General features: G+C 38.1%; 2 protein-coding genes across 4 annotated transcripts in view; one reads left to right on the plus strand and one right to left on the minus strand.

The window, feature by feature from the left end:
- Positions 1–26,458, plus strand: part of LOC149081583 (uncharacterized) — a 219,792-nt gene that overhangs the window by 96,606 nt on the left and 96,728 nt on the right. The gene's annotated exons all lie outside the window — the stretch shown is intronic.
- LOC149081584 (protein toll-like) overlaps positions 1–26,458 on the minus strand; it is a 73,466-nt gene that overhangs the window by 35,510 nt on the left and 11,498 nt on the right. For both annotated transcript variants that reach the window (XM_089236971.1, XM_089236970.1), the window contains exons 2-4: positions 19,182–19,499; positions 9,722–10,049; positions 668–1,015 (exon numbers count right to left, since the gene is read on the minus strand). In XM_089236971.1, coding sequence (XP_089093097.1) covers positions 668–1,015; positions 9,722–10,049; positions 19,182–19,499 — 994 coding nt within the window. The remainder of the gene's footprint in view (positions 1–667; positions 1,016–9,721; positions 10,050–19,181; positions 19,500–26,458) is intronic.

Genomic DNA, 26,458 nt, shown 5'->3' on the forward strand with positions numbered 1-26,458 from the left:
AAAATCAGAAACATCCGAACAATGAAATGTTAAATATCCGAGAAGTTGCCTCGAAAAAATATGAAAATGGATGAGATTCAAATTTTCGCTGGCAGTTAACTGAATGGAAAAACATGGATGCCTATAATCTGTGAGTCCAGGCCTGACTAGCCCTCATGCGCATAAAATTACAGCAGTGTGACAAAAAAAAAATTAGATGGTCACATTTTAACTTTAATGCTTAAGTTTCTTAGGGGGGAATAGGGAAGTTTCAATCGAGCATAGTTTCATATATTCCATTATTTACCACTTTTGTGAACTTTCATTTAAGGCCCTTATAATATCTTTTTGCAATGCTATATAGTAGAAAAAAGTGTGCTCTTTAATTTTTGGGGTTGCAGTAATTATTGAATGGGATATGGTCATTTTGCTGTTATACAGTGGTGCATCACGATTCAACACCTATCCGTTTACGAATTCAAGTCAAATTGCGGGAAAATATTCTCTGTATGTCTATCCGGCGATCTCACGCATGCGCAGTCCCAAAGAATTTGAGTGGAGTTGATATAGACGTCGAATTCCTAGACGCTGCTGTATTCGTTTCGAAAGTCTGACGAAATTAGCGTGTTAATTATTGAAGGAATCTTCAAATGTGATTTCGAGCGAAGTAGCAAATATTGAATCTCACCGTCTCTGAAGCTTTCGATGAAGTTCCTTGACACGTTCAGAGATTTCAGCCTCGACAGGTATCGAATACTGCCGTTGAGACTCCTCAGTTGGTTAAAGCTGAGGTCGAGCAATTCCAAATCATTCCTAATTGATATGAAAACTGCTTCGTCTAAGCGGTTGATGCGATTTCCCGTGATCATTAGCACTTCGGTACCGTGAGTTCCCCGGAGATCTGTCTCGACTAATGCCTCCAGGATGTTGTCGTTCACCTCGACTTCCTGCAGTTGCGTTAGTTGCAACATCGAGCCTAGCAGCCGCAGTCGATTTCCGGTAAGATACAAACGGTTCGACGTGTATGATATCAGCGCTACAAAAATAAATAAATGATGCATTCATCAACTTTCTATTTCATCGTATAATCAACAAACAAATACACATTAGGAGAAAATGTAGGCAATCCGTTCTTTCCTCTTTGAATAAATCCCCCACAGCGAGTTACAGATCTTACATTTGTATTGCACTTCTAAGAATATTCGGTGGCAGTTTCGCCCTTATAAGATAAAGCAGCGCCTGAACACATACATGCAACGTAACTTACATAAATGCATAGTTAGGGTCAACACCAATTAATATTCCGACACACCCACCTTTTTGGAAGGTAAAATGGTTGTATATTGCCTCTGTGGTGACAGACCAGGGCTGTGTACGGTGAAAAAAATAAATCAACGAATGTAAACACCAGGGTTGGAAAATACCCGGGTTTTTTTCAGATCAGTTGAGAAAAACCCAACCCACTGGGTTTTTCCCAGGGTTTTTGATATTGAAGCATAAGAAAAGAAAGTTATACAGTCAAACCTCGTTAGTGCGTCACTCGGTTAACACGTCACTCCGCTTACCGAGTCACTGTTTGGAAGTCCCAATTGTCCTCAGGCAGGGATTGGCACAGCTATGGCTTACTCCGTTTAAAAAACAAAAACCATAGCAAATTATTTGTATGCAACTAAATTCTGAAACAGATAAATCTTATTTCTCTAAAATGTAGTTAGGTTAAGAGTTTATTTTTTTTCTATATATACATACACACACCTTTGCTTTACCTGAATACTAAATAAGTTATATTTAAATCATTTTAGTTTTTTGTATGTGTTTGCAATACTTTCTTTTAAAAGGAGGGAAAGGGAATCATTCTAGGAAGAATTTATTGTGCGCTTGTTGAGTAGAAAAGCACGCACCTAACCCGACTCGACATGAATACAGAGGGTTTTCGGCGATCCCGTGGCATCTCTGGCCACTCTACAGCTCTTCATTAGTGGGCCAACATTCATTCATTCATTCAAACCCAGCACAACTCCGGTCTATCTCCATAGGCAATTTACTACTGATTGAGTTGTGCCGGAAGTATGAGTGTCCCCCTCCCCAAATCCCCGGGCCACGAAAGCGACTGTATCCTAAATGTACGTTACACAAAATACATTCAACTGCCTGGCACCTGACCAGCCGGCGCCTAGCCCACAAAGTCCAGCCGCCCCTCGAGCAGCCGCCCAGCCGGCATGGTTTGAAGGGAGTAATTGCCTCGCGCCCGTTGCCTACAAGGAACAGCTTTTGCCCTTATTTTATTAGAGTCTAATTCGTGCCTTCCTCCTTCTTCGCCTCGTCCTCATTGGAAGCCGGTGCCTAGATAGTCTGCCTCTTGATCGTCCTCACTCCATTCTTCTCCCTGTCTCCTATTCTGTCTCCTGACGTCTTCTGATCCTCTCACTCCTCCTGGGTGCAGGTGGGCGCGTCGCTCGATCTGCCGTTCCCGTCCGCTTATTATGGAGCCACTCCATGTTCTCTTCCAAAAAGCCGACCTTGATGTTTTTGAGTGCTTTATCATCCTTGGCCATTCTTTTAAACCACCCGTTCTAAAATTGAGGCCGTGGATTTACTAAGTGAAAACGACGGGTGTGGACACATTCCGTGGCAAAGTGAATTGGACTTCCCACTCCTCCGCATATACACTGCTCGTTGTCGGAAATTTTGAAACGCTTGAAGTTGGTGGGAAACGGTCCATGGTCCGAGAAGAATATTTTGCGAGAAAGTTGTTAGCTTTCTGATTAGCCTGTAATGTAAATACGTGTAAATTGACGTGCGTCTAGAGCCTGCGGTAGACCCAAAACCAGCAACCAATGAAAAAGCAGCATTTTATGACGTCAGTAAATCGGGAGTGGAGAAGGTTTTTTCCTCTCATCTTCACTAGAGCTTGATCGCAGGATATGATCTTGGTTATTTGGCACGATTGTTGATTGCGCCAACATACTTGGCGACGTTTAATGATAGATATGCTTAATTTTACAGGCGTTTTATAACCGCAATTAGTGCAGTGGTTAGAGCGTAAGGCCGGCGTTACACTATAAAAGTTTGATAAATTTTCTTTTATAAAACTTGGCAAAGATCTTTTATAAATTTTGTATTCAATTTTTTTTTAAATTTATTTTATAAAGGAAATGGACCACATTACACTATATAAAAGATTTATATGAAATTGTTTTTGCAAAAGTTTTCGTCCGTTTGTCAGTCTTCGTTAGGCTGGTATTACACTATAAAACTTTGATAAAAATTCCTTCATAAAACTTGAAAAATGTGACCAATCAATACAAAACAAACAAACCAATACAAAACACGTGTGTTACATTCGAGCGAACTTAACTGATCCGCCTATTGGTTGCATTTTTGAAGTTTTATAAACGAACTTTTATCAAACTTTTATAGTGTAATCCCGGCCTTTGTCTTGGGCTGTTGCTGGTAGTAGTTATGGATGAAGAAATTTTTTTACCATTTGCTATAGGAAATTTATCATTTGCAACCTCTGTAATGGCCTCGGTTTTAAAAAACATGAAACTTATGTGAATGATTGTATTGGATGGAGTAATTTGCGGAAGAAGCTAATTATTATTAACGCTCAGAGTAAAGGTTTAACGACTAAATTGCCCGTGTTTCATCATATTAATATTGCGTCTTATATGTAACGGTAAAATCTCAAAGACTCGGGTTTTACCAAAGCAAGTTGGTGAAAGTCCAAAAAACGCTTGTAAACGTTTCCATTTCGGATTTTTACTAAGTCAAAGTCCGTTTTAAATGAATCAGTTAATCATCACGAACTTATTAGTTCCTAATGATGATTAGCTTATGAATAATAATTCATTAATTATAAACAAATAATTAATTAACAAACGAAATAACCACCATGGTGAGTTTTGGATGCTATTTAAGTAATTGATGCTCATAATTAATTTACTCCTACCAGTTAAAGCCCGTTTTAATTAATTTAACATCATTAACTCAATCGTTCCCCCAACCATCTTGATTAATTAATAATTGTTTAATAATTATAATTACTAGTGTGAATGATACTTATTGATGAATTAATAGTAATAAGTATTTAAGTAAAACTTATTTCGTCATGAGATGGCACGCGGGGGTGCCGAGCATGGGCGGAGATACGGGGGGGGGCATGGGGGGTATTGCCCCCCAGCATCAAAGATGAAGTTGACTGATCTAATCCATATATGTATAGATGAATTGACACATCATCATCATCATCGCTCCCCCCAGACTTCCAAGTCTATCTCCGCCTATGATGCCGAGTGCGCTTTGCCCACTGATCCGCCTCCCCACGCATTGAACGCATGATGACCCCACACCCCTCTGGAAATGTCGGGACCCTAACTAATGGCCTTGAATACAAGTGAACATAAACCTGGATGAAATGAGTAATTTTGTGGGAAGCGAAATAATCTAGTTGATCTATAGCAAAACAAATGAAATTTCAAATTTATGGATTCATTATTTTTTATTTCGTGCCATCTAGCTATCGCGTTGACAAAACACACCCGACGTCGATTCTCGCAATAGTACGGTAGTGCTTCAGAGAGATATTCGGGCTTTTTTCTTGAAATACAACTTTCGATTTTATGGAACTTAATCCATTGAAAAAAAATCGATCCACCAGTGTGGCTTCCCAAAGAAAAACTTGGAAACAACCCCGCCCCCTAAAATTTGCGGACTCGTAGATTGTCACCCGCGACATGTAACCTTCATTGACCCATCCAACCCCAATCTTGCTATAACCCATGTCTGTAAAACTTAAGAGCATCATAAGGCCCCGGGCATGGCCCCCACATCCTGAAGCAGGGCCCCTAGGCTGGGATCTTTCACGTTCCCCTTTATGATGAATTTATAGTTGAAAAAACAAAAAAAATGATGAAAATCATCCCGGGCCTCAGGGCTGGAGCCTTGTCAGCCCACCCCTTGTGGGGACCACGGCCCCAGACCGAGTGATGTTATAGGGCTTCCACTACCTGATTGCAAGTACCAGAAGTATAGGGCCTAATTTACATAAATACTTTACTTTCGGAAATAATATACCATTTCATATATACCAACCAAATACCATAACGCAATTTCATATTTTCTTACCCCTCTATTTCTCAAACAATCATCACTCGAATTCCTTCCCCCCCCCCCCACCTTGTCATTAAAGTCAGCAAACGCGAACCCCCCCCCCCCCACCACCACCACGAGTGGTGACGTATTACTTGAAAATATGAGACCCCTTGTATCCCATATATATAAATATGACCATTCGTTATAACGATATATTCAACATTATTTTAGTATTGCATTGCAGGTTCACTAGGACGGAATTGAATTCGTTATAACCGATAAGCATCCAACTGTTTGTTTCTGTTTTTGCAGGCTGATGTTCACATATACGGCATTAAGATATTTGTAGCTCCCACTGACTACCTTACAACTCATTTTCTAATTTCTTTATGAAATCATAAAGTATAGCCTATACGTAAACTTCAGCAATTGAAATTGCAGTATAGAAAGCATCAGCATTAATCTTTTTTCAAATATAGGACGAGGAGGCTAACTTTGATAAAATAAAACTTGATAAAGAGCGACTTTTATCGAAGTTGCCCATTACACTATGAAATTTTTTGTCAAACGTATTTCATAAATGATCTTTGACAAAGAACTTTCATAGTGTAATACCGGCCTAAGACACGCATTGCGTAGGTTGTGGGTTCGAATCCCACTAACTCGACTGAGGTTTTTCTCATTACTATCTTCGTTTTTTTAATGTATGATTAAACGTGATTCATTCATATCACCAGTATCCAATCAAAATAAACATGCTTTTATAAATAAATGTTCTATTTATAATATGTCTGACATGATAGAATCAAAACAGGATGAATCTTACTTGTTTTTTTAAAAATCATATTAAGTTATTGTCAATAGTATACAGCCCAAGAAATTTTAAGGATCAAACCCCTGCTAAAGCAGAAAAAATATAAATAGAAAAAACATAAAACTTAATTGTTTCAATATTCAAATTGCAAAGGTGATTAATAAACTAAAAAGTAAGGGTTTTAACGCAGATTTCGCATGAATAGCGAGTATGAAATGACTTATAAAATTTATTTTTTTGTTTCATAGATTTTTTATTAATTAAAAAAAAATCCATGTTTATAATTTTTTTGAAGGAAAACTCATTTGTTCTTGATGTATTATATCATCGTAACAGAAATTTTATGTTAAGTTTACGTAACAGAATGCACTTCTTTCAAATGTTCTCTGTAATCACAAAATGTTCTTAACTTTGCACTCTTCAAAGCAAGAAATGGAACCTTCACATAAAATTTTGTGGACATTTCTCACGTGCTTCCTTAATGTGGGGGGGGGGGATTTACTTTTGAAATCCTTTTTTACAGACGCCACAAATTTCTCTCGCCAGCATGACATACAAGTCCTTTATATATTCTAGAAACCTTGATATACAAGTCGCCAAGCAGGACAAGTCACCGCTAAGCGAGGAAGGGAGGGGGATCTCCCTTTTTGGTGACGTCAAAATGATGCTTTTTGATTGGTTGCTGGTTTTGGGTCTACCGCAGGCTGCAGACGCACGTTGTAAATTGCTGTTCTGTAAATAAATCTGTTTGTCCGTCGAACCGCTTCTTGTTTTGCAATCTGAAGTCTTGTGAAAAATTATCCTTAACAATTTGGTGTCAGTAGTGGGATAATTCAAGACTTGCATGAAGACAAGAACAATGGACATGGATGAAATGCAAGAACAGAGCTGAACCAACTAATGTCTGTGATGGGCCAGATGAAGTTGGGCATTGTGGAAGAGATGAACACGTCCGCCGTCAACACGTCCATTGCTGCTGTTAAAGAGGATGTCACGAACTCTATCGCCGTTGTTAAGGAAGATGTCACCAATGCCATCGCCATTGCTATAGCTGGAGTGAAAGAAGAATTTTGCTTTAAACAGTGCAAACAAACAAAATCTTGTTTGTGATTTTCCGATTAATTGCCAGATTAGGAATTAGACAGACTCGATGAAAAGGCAGTTGTGATTGAACTTTGCGAGAAAGTTGTTAGCTCTCTGATTAGCCTGTAAATACGTGTAAATCGCTGTTCTGTAAATAAATCTGTGTTTGTCCGTCGAACCGCTTCTTGTTTTTCAATCTCGAAGTCTTGTGAAAAATTATCCGGAACAGTATAAAATGTATGGTTGTGTCCGCCCTGCCCTCCTCAAACCTAAATTTGTAAAAAGGAACTACGCGGGACATTTACAGATCGCTTAAGTGTCCCGTGGTACATTTTCAGATCACATAAATGACCTGGGACACAGTTCCAGAATATTTAAGCGATCCGTGACACATTTAGAGATTCCTTGAGTGACATGCGACGTAGTTTTAGAGCACTTAAGTGGCCCCCCAGTGCGGTTCTACATCACTCAAGTTAGGGCCCTTTCACACGGAGCGGATGCGGGTCCGGAAGAAGTTTTAACAATTGGAATATACTGCGCCTTTCAGACGAGCCGAAAAATCTCCGCACCTAGGAAATGTTCATGCGGGTCCGGACGTCGTCCGCATGTGTCAAAACCTAAGTGCGGGCTCCGCATCCGCACATAGAAGTTTTGACAATAGGTTTATTCGGAGCTATTCACACGATGCGGATGCGGAGCGAATTCGTCCGCATCTTTGGCTACTTTTTGAAGGTGATTTTTCACGGAATATTTTTAATTATTTGCCATAAATGCCCTTAAAAACACCATATGATGGTCCTTGCTCATTAATATAATGTACCCACACACGTGTATCCCTTCGTTTCCTTCTGAGATTGAGATATAGCAACTTCAACTGCCTTTTGTCCATATTTCACAATTTTATACAATAAAACCTGCCAACAACGGCCACTGACGGGACCAAAACTATAAGCCGTTCTGTTCATTACGAATATTTAATTGACTACATACTTTAATAACTTTTAAATTTAATTTAAAAATTTTAATTTTTTTCTTTTCAAATTCTTAAAATTATTTAAAAATATGAATATCTGAAATATTATTTTAAATATTTGTTATGTTTTTAAATTTTTAATCTGTTAATTTTCTTAAACTTTAAAAAAAATACTTTTATTAAACAACGTTATCCACGTACGGTGTTCACTCAGGGCCGGATTAAGACGTTTGAAGACCCTAGCACTTGAATATTTTTGGTGGTTCCCTCGATACCTACAAGTATATTTTACTCAATATTTAGTCTGTAAACTTAAAAAAATGAAATTTTATATTTCAGAAGTGACTAATCTAAGGATGGGATTTCACTCTAAAAGGTTTATGAAAGTTATTTTATAAAACTTGAAGAAAGCAACTAATAAATTGCAAGTGCAACCGATAAATTTATTAGTTGCTTTTTTAAAAGAATTATTATAAAATTTTTATAGTGTAATCCGTACTTGGGCCGGGATTATACTATAAAGTTTTGTAAAAGATCTTTTATAAAAGTTAAAAAATTCAACCAATAGGCGCATCGGTTGCATTCAAGCAAATGCAACCGGTGATCTTAATGGTTGAATTTTTCACGTTTTATCAAAGAGCTTTTACAAAACTTTTATAGTGTAATCCCAGCCTAAGACAGAATTGTGATGTGAATATTTCTAAGCACAGACATTTTGAAAGTCCCAGCCCCCTCCCTTTTTTTATACTTGCAAATTCTTTGATATTTGCTGATTTTTTTTTTTTTTTTTTTTTGGAACATCGAATGTTTTTGGATGTTTTTGGATTGGATTTTTCGAACATTGGATGCGTTTTTGGAATTTTCTTTCATATTTTTCCGAAAAGACAGATTTTTGTTCAAAATTTTTTGAAAATATTTTAAGATATTTTCTCCCATCGACTACTTGTGAGGATCGGAATGGAGGCATCTTTAGGCTCAATGATAAAAACCACCAAAGAATGCCTCTAGGCTGCCTATGGGCACTGAATCAGGGGTGAAGGAGAAAAATAATTACAAAAATTGCGAAAAAACAGTTTTTATACACGAATTTCGAACTAAAGATGCGGGCGATTCGTCCGCATCTTCAGCGCTCGTTTGAATGGGTATGCGGACCCGCATCCGCATCCGCTCCGTGTGAAAGGGGCCTTATGCGTGGAACATTCTCAGATTATTTAAGTGATCCACGGCATATAATTACTAATCACTTCAAAGCACTTAAGCAGCCCGGACACATTTCCAGATCAATTGGATCCACGAAAAATTTAGAAACCACTAAAGTGGCTCTGTAGGGCACTTATCAATAGGGGAGAATGTTACTTCAAGTACCCACAAACTATCGAAAGGTTTTACTCTTTTTTGGCGCACCGAGTAAGATTCCATTAAGAATATTTCATATTTTCATAAAGGGTGGTTGATGACGTAAGCATTATCCAAACCCCCTCCCCCCCCTTGTCATCAAAAGTCAGCAAATCGGAAACCCCTCATCGATGCTGACGTAATACTTGAATAGCTCCTAAGTCAGAATCTGATCTTGATCCAGCGACTAATGCTCTGCGCCTTCCTTTTTAATAACTAAATTCAAAACGAAGTATTATATATCATTCTAATTTTCAGGATAACAATGCAATATTTCCTTAATTAAATGAATCAGATAAAGATCAAATTAAACATCAAATAAATGTTCCAATTTATTTGATGAAATAGGGGTATGCGTAATTTTATAATAAAGTGTTTTGTACCTTCGAACGACTCCATCTTGTTGTAGCAGAAAAGCAGCTGGAGGCTGGTGCCGAAGTCTATGGTCTGGTTGTGGATAATTCGAATGTTATTGCCACTTAGGTCCAGCAGGTTCAGTTCGTTGAGGTATTGGAAGTGGTTGACGTCGAATTCCAAGATCCCACAGTAGTGCAAGTATAGGAAACGCACGTTCGGGATTTTGCCGTTGAAGCTGTTCTCGGACAGATATCCCAAAGGATTGTGATCCAGGCTGAGAGTCACAACTGACGTCATGTTTTCGTAAAGGATTTCGTCCGCATTGCTCAGGTTATTGCGACCGAGATAAATAAACTGCATGTGAAACAAAATATTATTCACGAGGAAAACTCATGCATACTTGGTACGACGGTTGTCGTACCAAATGAGTCGTTGTCATTTTTGCGTACATAATGATAGAGGTGTTCAAAATTTTCAACTGGGTGTATAGGATGGACCACGATTTATTTTCACACCGTTATTCGAGTGCTTTAACAAAGTGATACAAGTATCGATTAGATTAGCGCGCGAGTGGCGCAGTGGGGAGATGTTCGTCTTCCACTATGAAGGTTGCCGTCAAGGTTCGAATCCGGGCAAAGCACATCAGAAACAAGTTCTTTACCTACCGAGCCTCGGGCGACCACTGATAGATGGCGCCTTCAATTCCCACCCAACTCCACTGCTTGGAAATTGCCGTTGACTTCTACTGGCACGTTCAGAAATACGATACTCCTGTTGGGAAAAATCGAGAAGCTATCTGTCCATTCTTCGATTGATGACAACTGTGTTTTTAAAAAATGGGTATAATTAGTTTTTATTTGTTCCTTCATTTTAATCTTTTATTTTTTTTTTGGGTTGCTGTACTTGAAACTAATGGGCATCCTCAATTGTTATGTTTTTTCCCTTCTCCTTCCTATTTTTTTTTCCCAGCTACCTCATTGGACTTGCGAGTTCACTTGCAAAAATGAGTTGGCTGTTAACGCCTTTGTATCCGTATAATATAAAGTATACAGGGTGATTCAGAAAAAAAAAAACTTTTAAAAGGTGATAGTACACACCAATACAAACAATTGTCATCAATTAATGCATGGTCTAACATGAAATGCAAACGCGCTAGAGCGTTTCGAAACGGTCGCTCCAGAAACGTTAAAACGGCATTCCTGTTGAAATTTATCGGGAGAAAAAGAACTATACATGCAAATGTAACCTGGGGAACAAGAAGAAACCGTGTACAAACCTGCGTCACAGTGAATAAAAGGCGTGGACGCCAGCCCTGTGAAGCTATTCGAGCGTGCAACCGTTATAACGTACGGGATAATGGCGCACTTTAGTAATACTGAAAAAGCAGACATGCGTTTAATTTCCGGAGCTGCATACGGAAGTACCACAGAGGCAGCATGAATTTACAGTGAGTGTTTTCCCGGCAGGCGGTTATCCAATCCGAAAACATTTGCGCGCTTGCATCGACAGCTGTGCGAAACGGGATCCTTTTTTACTTTCCGGTGGAATAACTCTGGAATAACTTTACGCGACTGGCGTCCACGCCTTTTATTCACTGTGACGCCGATTTTCGTACGGTTCCTTCTTCCGCAGGTTACATTTGCAGGCATGGTGTGTGTTCTTAATCTCCCGATAAATTCCAACAGTAATGCCGTTTTAATGTTTGCGTAGCGGCCGTTTCGAAACACGATAGCGCGTTTGCGTTTCATGTTAGACCATGCATTCTTGATGACAATTGTTTGTATTGGTGTGCATTATCACCTCTCAAAGTTCTCATTTTTTCTGAATCCCTCTGTAGTATTTGTCTCCTATTTTTCTTGCGGCTAAGCTTTCATAATGTCAATAAGTGCATAAACATTTCCGCTTGTGAGCCGTATTTCATCCAGGACTGCTTTTGTGTCATATCAGAACTAAATTGCTTCTTCGAGTGCCAAATACGAATGAGCAACACAGATGAAATGAATTTAAGGGTGTTTTGCACGATCTTTGTTTCCCATGCTTTCCTATGGGAAAAATCTCCTTCCTTTAAGGAACCGTTTAAAAATGTTCTATTAATTTTAGGCACTCACATTAATTTAAGCAACACAAATAATGTTGAGACACAACGATTCATGACATTTGAATGAGTGGTGTTTGAAAAAATGTCCCTTATTTAACAAAAAACTTAGTTTTAAGAAAAGAGCATTTTAATGGAAAACAGTGTATATAATGCCTGCCAGCAATTTATGTTAAAATATTTTAAAAATATTTATAATACAGGTAGAACAAAAACGAATGCAAATGCAGAAAATTTCATAGTATTTGAAAATTGAAAAATTCTAAATGTATTTTTTGGAAAATTTGTTTCACCACAATCCCCCTTTAAATACACACAGTGCCGTAACTAGCCATTGTTGTGCCCTGTGCAAGAATTTGCATTTAGGCCCATTTTTTGCGCAAAATGGGGCTAAACGGGTCAATCTGGGCCCCCTTCCAAGTAGGCCCTGTGTGGGTGTACCTGCCTATTTACAGCACTGAATACACATGTCAATTTTCAATTTTTTTCTTTAGTTTCAAGTTTATTTTACAATTTGTGTGAATACATGTTATATGATATTATTGGCAACTAAGGAGATGAATGTCCCATACTGATTGTTACAATTAATTAGGTTTATAAAACATAGTACAGTCATATTATTTTTCAGATATATGGTGGAAAAAAACACAAAAAAAAGTAGTTATAAATGAAAATAGTATAATTTTAAAAAAAAACCAAATAAAGTATGTTTCAAATTGTAATATAAATAATAAAAGATATTCTCACGCAACGGTGGAGATGCTATAAAAATTACATATGAATAATATCAACGTCAATTCTTAATATAGACTTAATATTGACCCGAAATATACAAAAGAAAAAAAAAGAAAAACATTTTAATGATATACATAATAAAAATGGAGCCAGCACATGAATTTGTACAGTATTATGGAAGGTGATTTAAAGATACGATTTAATTTAGCATAATGTTAGAGGATGAAATCAGAAATGGGACTCAATGTTAGCGAGTTCGAGCAGATAAAGTTTGAGGCGTTTTTTTAAAGGGAGTAAATGCAGTGGTGTCAGTGATTTCTCTGGGTAGATTATTATAGAATTTTGGAATCAGAAAGATTAAGTGATTTTTAAGAATATTTTTAAGAGTATTGATATATTTAAAGAGCATTGGTATTTTTTTTAAATTATTAATAAGGATTTATAAAAATAAGAGGTAACGCACTGGGAGAATTTTTAATGAATGAAATTGATCAAATAAGGGATAACATAATCACAATTAGTGATGCATCTGATAGCTTTTTTATGGAGAGAAATAATAAGCTTGATATTAGTTAGATAATCTCCTCTCCAAACTGAGAGACTATATATTAAATATGAATGAAACATTAAATAATAGAATGTTGTGAAAAAATGGTTATTAATGTACGGTAGAGCTTATATAAAATGAAACAGAGCCCAGTTTGAAGGTATTTAATATGCAAATTCCATTTCAAATTTTGGTCAGTATGAACGCCAAGGTATTTTATGGATGTTACTTGTTCAAAACATGGTGCATGAGGTGAAGTGCGAACAGACATGGAAAGTTATATCATGGTTGATTTTTGAGGAATGGATTGAAGGGAAAAATTAATATATTTACTTTTTGTTACATTTATTTGTAGATAATTGCATTGAAACCAATTTCTAATTTTGAAGAGGTCTTTGTTGATGATGTCAGTGAGTGCCAAATACTCCGTTCCTGAATAAAGTATGACCGTCATCAGCGAGGATGATAATTTTACCTACTATGTCGAGGTTACAAAGGTCGTTAATAAAGATTATGAATAGCAGCGGGCCCATAACCGATCCTTTAGGGACTATTGCATTTTACCATCTGGGTTCTATTGTCAATATAAAATTTGATGATGCTAAATGCGTTTCCTCTAATTCCATAAGCATATAATTTCGAGAGTAAAATACCATGATTAACACTATCAAAAACTTTCTTGATATCTAGAAATACTCCTATTGTTTTTTTAAAATGATCTGTATTCTTATAAACAAATTCAGTGAATGTCAATAGAGCAGATTCTCTATGTCTGACAGGTAAAAAACCATGTTGATTTTTCGAAAAAAAATTATTAGTAGATTAAAAAAAAAAGAGTTAATTCTGGATTTAATAATTGTTTCGAAAATTTTAGAGGTTTGAGATAAGATAGAAATAGGTCTATAGTTATGCAAACAATTTGAACCTCTATTTTTGTAAATAGGGATCACAACTGCTGATTTGAGAGACAGGATATTCCCCATTTTCCATACAATTATTTATAAGATCTAAAAGAAGTTGTAATGTACAGGAAGGAAGAGTTTTTAAAGCCTTTGCAGTTATGATATCAAAGCAAGTAGCCGAATTGCGCAAGGACCTTAAAATTTTTGTAATTTCCCAATATCTCTTTTGGCAAGAAAAACAGTTTTCATTGGAACATATGAATTGTAGAAAGTTATTTTGTATCATTGTACAATATTTATGAAATGGGTGTTGAAGTTATTAGCAAGGAGGTGTAAATTTGTTTCGGTGGGTAGTGTCCGATTTTTGATGTTGGATCCTAGTATTTTTTTCAGTTGACGTGTTGCACTTTAAAAATTGTACTGTGAGATAGTTTTGCTTAGCTATTTTTATTTTGTCTTTGAGAAACTTTGCCAAATTTTTTAAGCATGTTTGAACAGTATATCGTATGGATAATTTTTTTTTTTTTAAATATAATTTTTGTTTTATCTCAATTAAGTGGACTAGGTCTGAATTTATCTAAGATTTGTAAGCTTTCTTGTTAGAAGTTTTATGGTAGTATTTAGAACATTGCGTATTATTGTTTGTAGTTTTAACACAAATTCATCAAAGATGAGTCCAGGTGTTGTGCTCTTGAAAACAAAGTTAGTTTTGTAAGATGTTAATGTTGTAAAATCCGTTTTTTTAAGCATCTTTCCCATCTAATCACAGGCTTTAATTGGTGCAAAGGCTTTCATGACCTTCAAATCAATGTTTCTATACCCAATCCTATTTCACATATATTACACTTAAATTCACGTATCTGTGTGACATTGTCCTACAGTCACCTGTAGGAGACATAGGTAGCACTTAAAAAAAATAGAAATGAAATGTTATCAGAAACCTCAAAATTAGTTTTATGTGTTGAAAACATTTTCTTTGTTCTCGTTGAGTTTTACTTAGCGTGTTGTTTATTTTTGGGTCATATTCTGCGGTGTTCTCTTTTTGTTTTTTCTAGCACACGTTGGATTGTGAGATAAGTGGTTTTTTATTATATTGCCTCAATTTTTTTAATTTTCGTTGTGTTTTTTCAATCAACTTAAATTTTTTTTCTCGTTTGCATTTCATTTTCATTGTTTTTTTTCGCCGGGTTTGTGTTTCCTCGCTTCTTTGATATAAATTCGTAGGTTTTTTGAACCTTAGTGTTAGCAAACAGAGTATACTTTTCCCGGGTACTCTCAATAACTTTGTTTTACCTTCCACTTGGGCCTATTGCTGTAGTGTTAGTGATTTGAGATAGTTAGCTAATTCTAATAAAGTATAAATTGTACTTTGTAGCTTAATACTTTTTTTAGAGTGTGTTGTATTCTTTATTATACTTATATATATATATATTTTCTTCTTCGTGATTTAGTGTTGAGCATTCTATTTTACGAATTTTTTCGTACAATCTCTTACGTATATTTCGCTATCGATTGGTGAGGGACAATGCAAGGTTATGGTGTCGCAGGGAATTTTTCTCTAATAGGGTTGTTAATAAAGGGAACAGCTTACCCCCGGAGGTAGTAAATTGTAATACAATTGACACGCTTCAAAAGAAATACGATAAACATGTTGGGGTAAATCGAGAAGCTATCCATTCTTAGAATAAGACAACCATAAGTATTCTTTATGGGCATTGTATAATATTTTATCATGTATATATTGTTTATAATTTTCAGTAATTGCATTTTTAATTGGGTAGCTGTATTTTTGAAATATATGATATCCATATTTTTATGGGCATCTTTTTCTCAGCCATCTCGTTGAGCATTTTGCCTGTTGTGGCGTTGTATTTGTATAATGCATTTTACATTATTTTAATTTCCTGCTAACGTTTTTCATTTTCCTATTTTTAATTATTATTATCTAGCTTTAGCAATAGTGTTAGTATGCCTGGACTAGTGTTGTGTAGAGCTTGCGACGGGAGGTTTCCCTGGTCTAGGGGTATAGTAGCTGATAGTTTCAATTGTAAAGGGTGCTTGGATAGGAAAAGGCTGGAACTCGAGGTCGAAGCTTTACGGGAAAAAGAGTGCTAAAGGGCCCGGTTATAACGGAGCCTCTGGTCGTCGAGCCACCTGTTGATGAAGAAGCAATCTCCACAAACAACGACGGTTTAGAGGGCGAATGAGTGGTCGTGGATGAGGTAGAGGGGGATAGTGATAGGGGTTTAATCATCGGCGATTCTATGGATAGAGAACTTAGGAACCGAGTGTGTAGGGATTTTCGGGGTTTCGAGCGCTGTTGTCTTCCTGGGGGGAAGATTGGCAACGTTCGAGACGTTTTTCATCGCCGAAAGTTGCCTTGCGGACGATTCTGTGGGTGGGAACAAATCAGGTAAGAGCGAATATTAGTGAGACTCTGTCAGAGTACCGGGATTTACTATTATCCGCTAGATGTTGTGATGGCAGTGATTCCAGTGCTGTCAAGGGGTAGTAGGGGGTATAGGAGTAGGATCTACCAGTTCAATATAAGCCTGAAGGACATTTGCTCCTCACTTGGCGGTCACCCAAGGAGCACCCATCTTGGAGCTTCCCGCATTTACCGATAGGTGGCTTCGTTCGGATGGGATCCATCTAAATAAGAGGGGGTCTGGGAGGTTTACGATAGTCTTAGGTCAGGTTTTTTACTCCCAAACCACGTAGTCGGGAATGCGGGCTAGTTAATGATAATCACAACAGTACTGACGGGGAATTACCCACCTCTGACTTGGTTAAGAGACAGGTCGCAACGAGTTAAGGTGAACGGGGAATTCTCTGGTTGGACAGACGTCACAAGTGGAGTTCCTCAGGGAAGTGTCCTTGGCCCTATACTTTTTCACTTTTTATCGATAAACTCGATCAGGGTATCGATGGGATTACTAGCAAATTCGCAGATGAGGTGAAGCTAATCGGGGTAATCGGGAATGAAAGCGATAGGGAGTTGCTCCAGACCAACTCAAACAGGATTGCAGCATGGGCAAATGAATGGAGCGTGACGTTTAGCGTTGATAAGCGCATGGTCGCTCATTTTGGTTCGAACAACCCACGGTTCTCATACGAGTTGAATGGTGTCACTATCCCGGATGCAACTAGGGTCGCCGATTTGGAAATTCTCATTGACGAGCGACTTATGTTTTCTGAACATTGTTCAGCGGTGGTCAAAAAAGCGAATAGAATGCTTGGTCTCATTTTCAAAAAGGTCTCTTCGCGTTCTCCTAAAGTCATTCTTCCGCTTTTTCGAGGATTAGTTCGTCCTGGACTGGAGTATGCTGTAAGGTTTTGGAGACCATAGCTACAGAGGGACATAGACTTGGTTGAAGGGGTGCAGAGAAGAGCTACGCGTGTCCTTATTGGCACACAGGGCTTGAGTTATGAAGAGAGACTTCATTTTTTGAATATGTTTGCATTGGATGAACGCAGGTGTCGAGGAGATATGATCGAAGTGTTCAAAATTTTCAATGGGATGGATAGGATGGACCATGAACTTTTAGTACACCGCCAGTCGACTGCTTTTACAAGGGGACACCAGTATCGATTGGTGAGGGACAATGCAAGGTTATGGTGTCGCAGGGAATTTTTCTCTAATAGGGTTGTTAATAAATGGAATAGCTTACCCCGGAGGTAGTAAATTGTAACACAATTGACACGTTTAAAAAGAAATACGATAAACATGTTGGGGTAAATCGAAAAGCTATCCATTCTTAGAATAAGACAACCATAAGTATTCTTTATGGGCGTTGTATAATATTTTATCATGTGTATATATTTTTATAAGTTGTGTTAATTGCATTTTTAATTGGGTTGCTGTATTTTTGAAATATATGACATCTATATTTTTATCGGCATCTTTTTATCAGCCACCTCGTTGGGCATTTTGCCTGTTGTGGCGTTGTATTTGTATAAAAAAACTATTCGTACTCATTTGTCGATGGAAATTAATTTTAGGCAGTACCACAAATAAGGGAATTTTATGAAAAGTTCAAACTAGTGGGTAGGACCGTCTTAAGAGTATCGTGAGCCCACGGGCCAAGTGATTTTTCTAAGGCTCTACCTGGCAAATTTACATGCTTACTCTGGAAAATGTCAACCAGATTTCATTTTCGTTAGGTTCCCCCCCCCCTCTGTTGAGACCCCCGGACCATGCCCGGGTGGGCCCATGCGTTAAGACGGCACTGCTTGTGGGCTACTCTGAAGAAAGTGCATTCAACAGCAACGCAGAAGTCATAAACATTAGCAGAAAAGCAATAAGTCATAGCCCCGGAACAAACATTTTTCTCTTAACTCGTCGGCTAAAAATTCCACCAGTTAATATGCTAAAAAAAAGGCTTGCCACAGTTTCAAATAAACGTAAAATTTTCAAATTTTCTTTCAAGACTGAGGAGGATAAAAGGAATCTTAAGCGTTGCAAAGAATGAAACGTTAATTTGTTTGCAATGCTCGATATGGTAATTCTCGAATGGTCAGATGCACCGGATTTTGATAACCCTTTAAGCGGTTTTTAATAAACGCATTATAACTGCCACATTGGAAATAAAAGAGTGTTAAGAACCAGAGATATTTCGAAGTGAACGAAATAAGGCAGATCAAATTTGACGAGATGTCTTGGGATTGCCGCTGTAAGGTTCATAAGCTTTGTGTATAACTAGAAGTTCAATAAACAAAAGCCGTTCTTCATTATGTGTCTGTGGTTTCCAGCGCCAGTGCGGAGACGGGCTCATATCGTCAATTTTTTATTTATTTATTAATCAATTTCTTGGTTTTATTTCTAGTTCAACTCAAATTATTGCTTTATTTGTGCTTCAATTTCATTTTTTTTCCTTTTAATAACGAAAACATAAGTCACGTGTCATACTCTTATAACTCCCGGTACACTGTAATGGCAAAATTTGTCTCTTGTAAAATGATGAAAAAATTTCTCAAAAAAAATATTAAATAGATGAAAGGATAGAAGGTGATTATTCGAAGTTTCACGACTTTAATCATTCGCGGAAGAATTGGGTCATTGTTAAAAGACTGATTGAGTCACAGATAAGATTTTATCGATAGGATTCGCAAATTTAATTAAACTCTCGAATATTTATTGAGGTGTTGAATCAAACCCTGACTGACTGAACTGATGAGGAAAGATAACTATAATAAACGGGACTTACTAGAGGCCTGGTGACACGAAGGAGTCCAGCAACAGAATAGAGTCTGTTGCTGGACAAATCCAGCTTTTTTAGTCGCTTCAAAGGATCCAGCAGACTCCGGGGCAGTTCTCGCAGATTGTTTTCCGACAAATCGAGGATCTCTATTGCAGATGAACCCAGAAAAGCTTCTGCAGAAACCTCATTTATCTTGTTGTTTCGAAAAGTCACCTCGACCAGAAGCGGCAGATGCTGCAGTTCTGACCCTATCGCCATCAACTGGCTACCATCGAAATTCAGTCGTCTCAGCGAGTTCGAAATCATGCCCAGCTCGGGTACACGCTAATATGAAACATAGAAAAGAAGTGTGTCATTGTTAAAATTTCAGCAATATACAATGATTATCTCATTGAATGTGGTTGTTATACATTCTGTAGTGAAGAAAGCAGTAGAATTCAGATGAAGCCGATTTATCCTGGCTCAAACTTTCCGTTCGAAATGTTCAGCAAAAAAGAAAAGTTAGTCTCAAGAGTCGAATTTAATGCCATGGAAATATTCCTAACCACTTCAGTAATCACAGGCTATTTATACAATGGTGCTAAGCGGACTATGTGGCAAGTTTGGATGGGCGGCAAATTCGGGAAATGGGTGTAGTGCCGGCTTAATGCATGGGTCCGCCCGGGCAGGGCATGGGGGCTTCAAGTGCAGTGCGTCGCATGAGAATGAGATCTGAATGAAGTTTTGCGAGCAAGTATATAAAATATGAATTGGTAGGCAGGTACATCTCTAACCGGGGGGGGGGGGGTCTCGGAAAAATCACTCAGACCCCCGGGGGGGGGAACTATGATGTTTTTTAGACGGCCTTGAATGGGTGTTCAAGGAACTTAGACTATAATGAAGGAAGGCGGCAAAAGCTGTTTGTCACATGCAGCTAAAAACAATATACTCGCCTTGGAGCATAACGTTTGCTATGTGAACATAACGTTTTACCAACCAATTTAGTTCTATTCAATACCTATTGCTATATCGCATTGCTATTCTCAACCTTTTATGACACGAGGAGCCTTTATTAGTATATAATTTCTGTGGCAGAGCCCTGTATATAGGCCTCCCTCTTTTATTCATTCATCCAATTTCTGATGTATTTTATGTTTCTCGAGCTGCCGCAGAGCCTTTGGGAAGTACACGGAGCTCTGGCTGAGAACCGCTGTTATATAGGATAAAGCTTGATAGTTAAGATTGAACTTGCTCCGCTCGTGATACGTCTTTGGCTTTTAGGATTGAGATGTCGTGTTCACGACATCTCAATCACATCGAACAAGTACGGAGAATGCCAACAATTTAATTTATTATATTAAACTCAACAATAACATTAGTGTAAACGGTTAAAAGTAACTAAACATGATTGAATCAAAATAAAGGGAAAAATAAACACAAAGTTAAAATCGATGAAATGAAAAAAGCAACATATACTGTACATCACGCTATTTATACTCGTTGTGGGCGTGGCCACACAACACATGAACATTCGATTACGATTAACACAAACAATTGGTAAGAACCAATATATATGCAAAACAGTCAATATTACGACCACCACAAGTACTCCCCCCTTAGTCATTTAGACGATCAACTTGAAACTTGACAACAAGGCGAGAACAACGGTCATATCGTGTCACATAGTGATTAACCAGACCACTAGATTCTTCACGTAGAGGAACTGAAATACACGATTCTTTATCCACTAAATCAGAATCACTTGATAGGAATGCAGGCTTGAGGCAATCTATAGATACTCTGTCCTTTCTCCCGTTGAGATCGAGAACGAAGAATTTCTCATCTTTTTGGCACACACGGTATGGGCCCGTGTATGGCTGCTGGAGTGGACGGCTGGAGTGGCTGCCATATACCAATTTCCACTGGCGAGGCATGCATGTCCATCTTCACACTGGCACGAATACCCATGAGGATGGTAGGAAGCAGCTCACTCCATTTGGCTCCACCATGGCACATCAGTGCCTTCAACTGACGGTGAAAACGTTCGACCATACCATTGGCCTTCGGATTGTAGGTTGTCCTGATGGCGAATGTTTCTAGAAACCTGCAAAGTGACTTGAAAAGATTACTTTGGAAATTTACACCTCGGTCAGTTACAACTATATTGGGTGCCCGAAAACGTGTTACCCAGCCATTGTAGAAAGTACTGGCAATAGTGTCAGCAGATTGATCTTTCATCGGAAATGCTTCAGGCCATCGACTAAAGCGATTGACACACAACGGTTAGAATGTACTTATTGTCATTGGAAGGTGGCAAAGGACCAACCACGTCTATATGTACGTGGTGAAATCTAGCAGGAGGCAATGTATACTCGCCGAGAGGAGATTTCACATGCCTCTGCACCTTAGATTTTTGACAAGGAATGCATGTTTTACACCATACTCGACAGTCTTTTTCCAATTCTTTCCAAATAAACCGCTTACGTAGAAGGTCGATAGTGGCCTTGATCCCTGGATGAGACAATCCATGCATGGCGTCAAAAACTTGACGTCTGAAGCTTTGTGGCACATAAGGTCTAATGGTACCTTTGTTGATACATCACAATACAGTGTATAGTTCGGAGGAAAGGGAATTTGCTGCAATTTGAGATTAGTGTCTGACCCAAGCAGTGACCACAGCTCCCCATCCGAATCCTGAGCAAGAGCCATTTCCTTATAATTTATAGATAAATCTTCAATTTCAGATATGCGGGAAAACGCATCTGCTACCGAATTTTCGCGCTGCCCTTGAGATATTGCAAATCGGTCGTAAACTGACCGATAAATTCTAAATGACGAATTTGTCGTGGTGAATGTTTATGCATTTTTGCAAAAGGGTGATAGGTCAGAGGAGTATGGTCAGTCTCCTCAATAAAGTCTCTGCCTTCGACCATATATCTGAAATGTTTTATAGATGAATAAACGGCTAAAAGCTCACTGTCAAAGGTACTATATTTACGTTCAGATGGTAGAAGTTTGAGGGGAAAAAAACCTAAAGGTTCGATGTGATTATCAACATGCTGTTGCAACACAGAACCTATCGCAAATTCTGACGCATCTACCATGAGTGACAATTTAGCGTTATGTTTCGGATAAGCAAGTAAAGTAGCGTTAGAAATCATGACTTTATATTGGTCAAAAGTATCTTGCACATTTTTTGTCCAAGCTATTTCCGATTTATCTTTTTAACAATTACCTTTAACTAAATCAAACAAATGAGCTTGCACTGAAGCTGCATTCTTTAAAAGTTTATACGGTAAAATTTGATCATGGCCAAAAATCTGCGTAGATCATGAACAGATTTATGGTAATGGATAATCCAACATGGCTTTAACCTTGTCAGGCAAAGGTGCCACACTCTTGGATGAAATTTCGAAACCAAGAAATGAAAGTTTTTCTTGTCCAAAAATACATTTATCCAAATTACATACTATTCCATGATCAGATAACACTTGAAAAAGTTTACTCAAATCGGATTTATGTTATTCAACATTTTCTGAAGCCACCAGAATGTCATCTAAATAGCAAAAGCAGCAGTCAAGATCTCAGAACATTATCCATAAATCTTTGAAATGTCTGTGCCGCATTTCTCAAGCCAAACGTTATGTAAAGATATTCATATAACCCTATGGGGGTTATGACAGCGGTTTTAGGAATATCTGATTTTTCAATAGGGATTTGATGGTACGCTTTCATCAGATCAATTTTGGAAAAAATGCTTTTACCATACAAATTGTGCGAAAAATCATGAATGTGAGGTATCGAATAACGATCTGCAATAGTAACGGCGTTTAATTTGTGAAAATCACCGCATATGCGACACTCGTTATTTTTTTTCGGCACAAGATGTATGGGACTAGCCCACTCACTTTTCGAAGCTCGAATAATCCCTTGTTTTAAAAGTGATTGGAATTCCTGTTTAACGACTATTAATTTTTCCGGTGAAAGTCGTCCGACTTTGGAAAAAACAGGAGGTCCCTTAGTTTCAATACAGTGGGTAATTCCATGACAGGTAAACTTCACATTCAATGGGGTATTAAACAATTTGGAAAATTTACATAATAATGGACTATATGGCGATTGACTTAATACTGGCGTTAAACCAAAAAATGAGCCGGAAAATGGCAGTCCTTTTGATTTCGGGGTTGTCAAATTGTCAATTAATACATTATTTTTGACATCTACCAATAATCCAAACTCCCTGAGGAAGTCTGCCCCCAATTTGGGATGGCTTATGTCAGCAATAATAAATTCCCAGGGAAATTGTCGACGTAATCCTAAGCCCAATTCCAAATGTTTGATGCCATAAGTGGCAATTTTAGAACCATTCGCTGCGAACAGCGTGAAATTTTGTATTTTAGAAGTCCTGTCTAAATTTCGCGGAAAACGGGATACTACAGCCCCAGTGTCGACAAGGAATCGAAATCCCGATTTCCTATCAACTACAAATAAACGGCTGTTGGTAGCATGACGTGCGTCGGCCGCCGCCGAAACGGACGCACTTGTCAGTTTTCCGACCACTGGCAAGGACTAATGCATTTTTTTGCAAAGTGTTTCTGGTACCAACATAACTTGCCGTAATTAAGTCGGTCACGGGAAATACTTCTAGAAAAATTTCGTTTAAACAAACGACGATTATTCGAAAAACGTTCTCTATCGCGCGACATGCGCTCCAACTCGTTTCTAAGATCGGCTAATTCAGCCTTAATCAACGCTAAATCAGAATTATGATTAGAAATTGTTGATATAGAATTTTTACCCGAAATTTCATGCACTTTATCGCCAATAGACGCGAGGTCATTCAAAGAATCTTTGCACACAGCCAATACCTGCTGCGCATGTAGAGGCAGTCTTTGCAACCACAGCGAGCGCAAAATTTCCTCGCCAATATTACCACGTGCTAAATTTTGCATATCGAGCAACATTTGAGAAGGTCTTTTGTCACCTAAAGTGAGGTCTTGAAGTAATAATCTCAAACGTGATGATTCAGATTGCGAATAATGATCTAAAATGCGTTTTTTCACAGACTCGTAGGCATTACCGGAAGGCAAAGATTTGATAAAAAATCCTCAACAAGATAACAATTTACAATCTAGAAATGTAATGACAGTATGGAATTTTGTTTGATCTTGCTTGATGCTCTTGATTGCGAATTGAGCTTCAATCTGACTGAACCAAAGCTCAGGGTCAGATTCCCAAAATGTAGGTGGTTTAAAACCCATGCTTGACAACGTAGTTTCAGACAAATTAATTTCGCTTTCAGTAGGCATTCTGGACGCTACTCAGAAATATGCTTGCCAAAAAAAAAATTTTTAATCCCTGACGAAATGGCAATCGCTCAGAACCCAGATCAAAGAACGGCAAATCAAAGCAAGAATCAAAATCACCACTCACCTAAGCAGCACAAGTACTCCATCAGCAAGAGTTCATCATGGTATTGCAAGTCCCGTAAATTGACTAGAGATAAAATCCACAGCACATGCACAGCATATCTATAATAGACTAAGACATTTGAGTATTAAAGTTGGCTAAAAAAATCTGTACATAATTTTCACGTGCTCGAAACCGGAGTCACCAGTTTTGACTTTTGGGATTGAGATGTCGTTTAACTTTAGCAATAACATCGAACAAGTACGGAGAATGCCACCAATTTAATTTATTAGATTAAAACTCAACAACAACATTAGTCTGACGTGAATGTCGCTCTTCACTTGTTAATACAAGATATACGGAAGACTGGATGTTGTGAAGATATTTATTATTTGAGATGTTAATTTTTTTATGGAAGGAAAAAACTCATCTCTACCTCTACCGGGAGTCGAACCCGGGTCCCTCGATTGCCGGACGAGTGCTCTGACCACTAAGCTACAGATGAGATAGATTTTCCTTCGCTAGAGCGTATATGTGCCGAACGGAACCGTGTTCAGAGCACTCGTCCGGCAATCGAGGGACCCGGGTTCGACTCCCGGTAGAGGCAGAGATGAGTTTTTTCCTTCCATAAAAAAATTAACATCTCAAATAATAAATATCTTCACAACATCCAGTCTTCCGTATATCTTGTAACAACATTAGTGTAAACGGTTAAAAGTAACTAAACATGATTGAATCAAAATAAAAGGGAAAATAAATAAACACAAAGTTAAAATCGACGAAATGAAAAAAGCAACATATACTGTACATCACGCTGTTTATACTCGTTGTGGGCGTGGCCACACAACACATGAACATTCGATTACGATTAACACAAACAATTGGTAAGAACCAATATATATGCAAAACAGTCAATATTACGACCACCACAAGTACTCCCCCCTTAGTCATTTAGACGATCAACTTGAAACTTGACAACAAGGCGAGAACAACGGTCATATCGTGTCACATAGTGATCAACCAGACCACTAGATTCTTCACGTAGAGGAACTGAAATACACGATTCTTTATCCACTAAATCAGAATCACTTGATAGGAATGCAGGCTTGAGGCAATCTATAGATACTCTGTCCTTTCTCCCGTTGAGATCGAGAACGAAGAATTTCTCATCTTTTTGGCACACACGGTATGGGCCTTTGCTTCTATGATCACGTAACAAAGCCTTTGGGTAAGAGCAAAAATTTAGATGTTGTTTACCTTGATTTCCAGAAGGCATTCGATCGGGTCCAACATGGTAAACTCTTGAAGCGTTTACACGAGATTGGAATTGGGGGCAACTTGTTTAATTGGATAGAATCGTAGTTAAGAGATAGGTCGCAATGAGTTATGGTGAACGGGGAATTCTCTGGTTGGACAGACGTCACAAGTGGAGTTCCTCAGGGAAGTGTCCTTGGCCCCATACTTTTTTCACTTTTTATCGACAAACTCGATCAGGGTATCGATGGAATTACTAGCAAATTCGCAGATGATGTGAAGTTAATGGGGATAATCGGAAATGAAAGCGATAGGGAGTTGCTCCAGACCAACTTAAACAAGATTGCAGCATGGGCAAATGAATGGAGCATGACGTTTAGCGTTGATAAGTGCATGGTCGCTCATTTTGGTTCGAACAACCCACAGTTCTCTTACAAGTTGAATGGTGTCTGTCACGTCTTGTACAGGCATGTGTAGTGCTTTCAATGACTTTTTCACGTCGGTTTTTAATGGAGATAATGATATTCGATATACGGGTGTTGCATGGGGTAATAAAACGCTCAACGATATTCAAGTGGAAGACGTGGAGGTCCTAAATCTTCTAAGAAATGTATGTGCAAGCAAAGCACCAGGACCAGATG

Source organism: Pholcus phalangioides, unplaced genomic scaffold (genome assembly GCF_987345545.1).
Source record: "Pholcus phalangioides strain wild (caught in Gottingen) unplaced genomic scaffold, Ppha-v1.0 ptg000009l_1, whole genome shotgun sequence".
NCBI lineage: Eukaryota > Metazoa > Arthropoda > Arachnida > Araneae > Pholcidae > Pholcus > Pholcus phalangioides.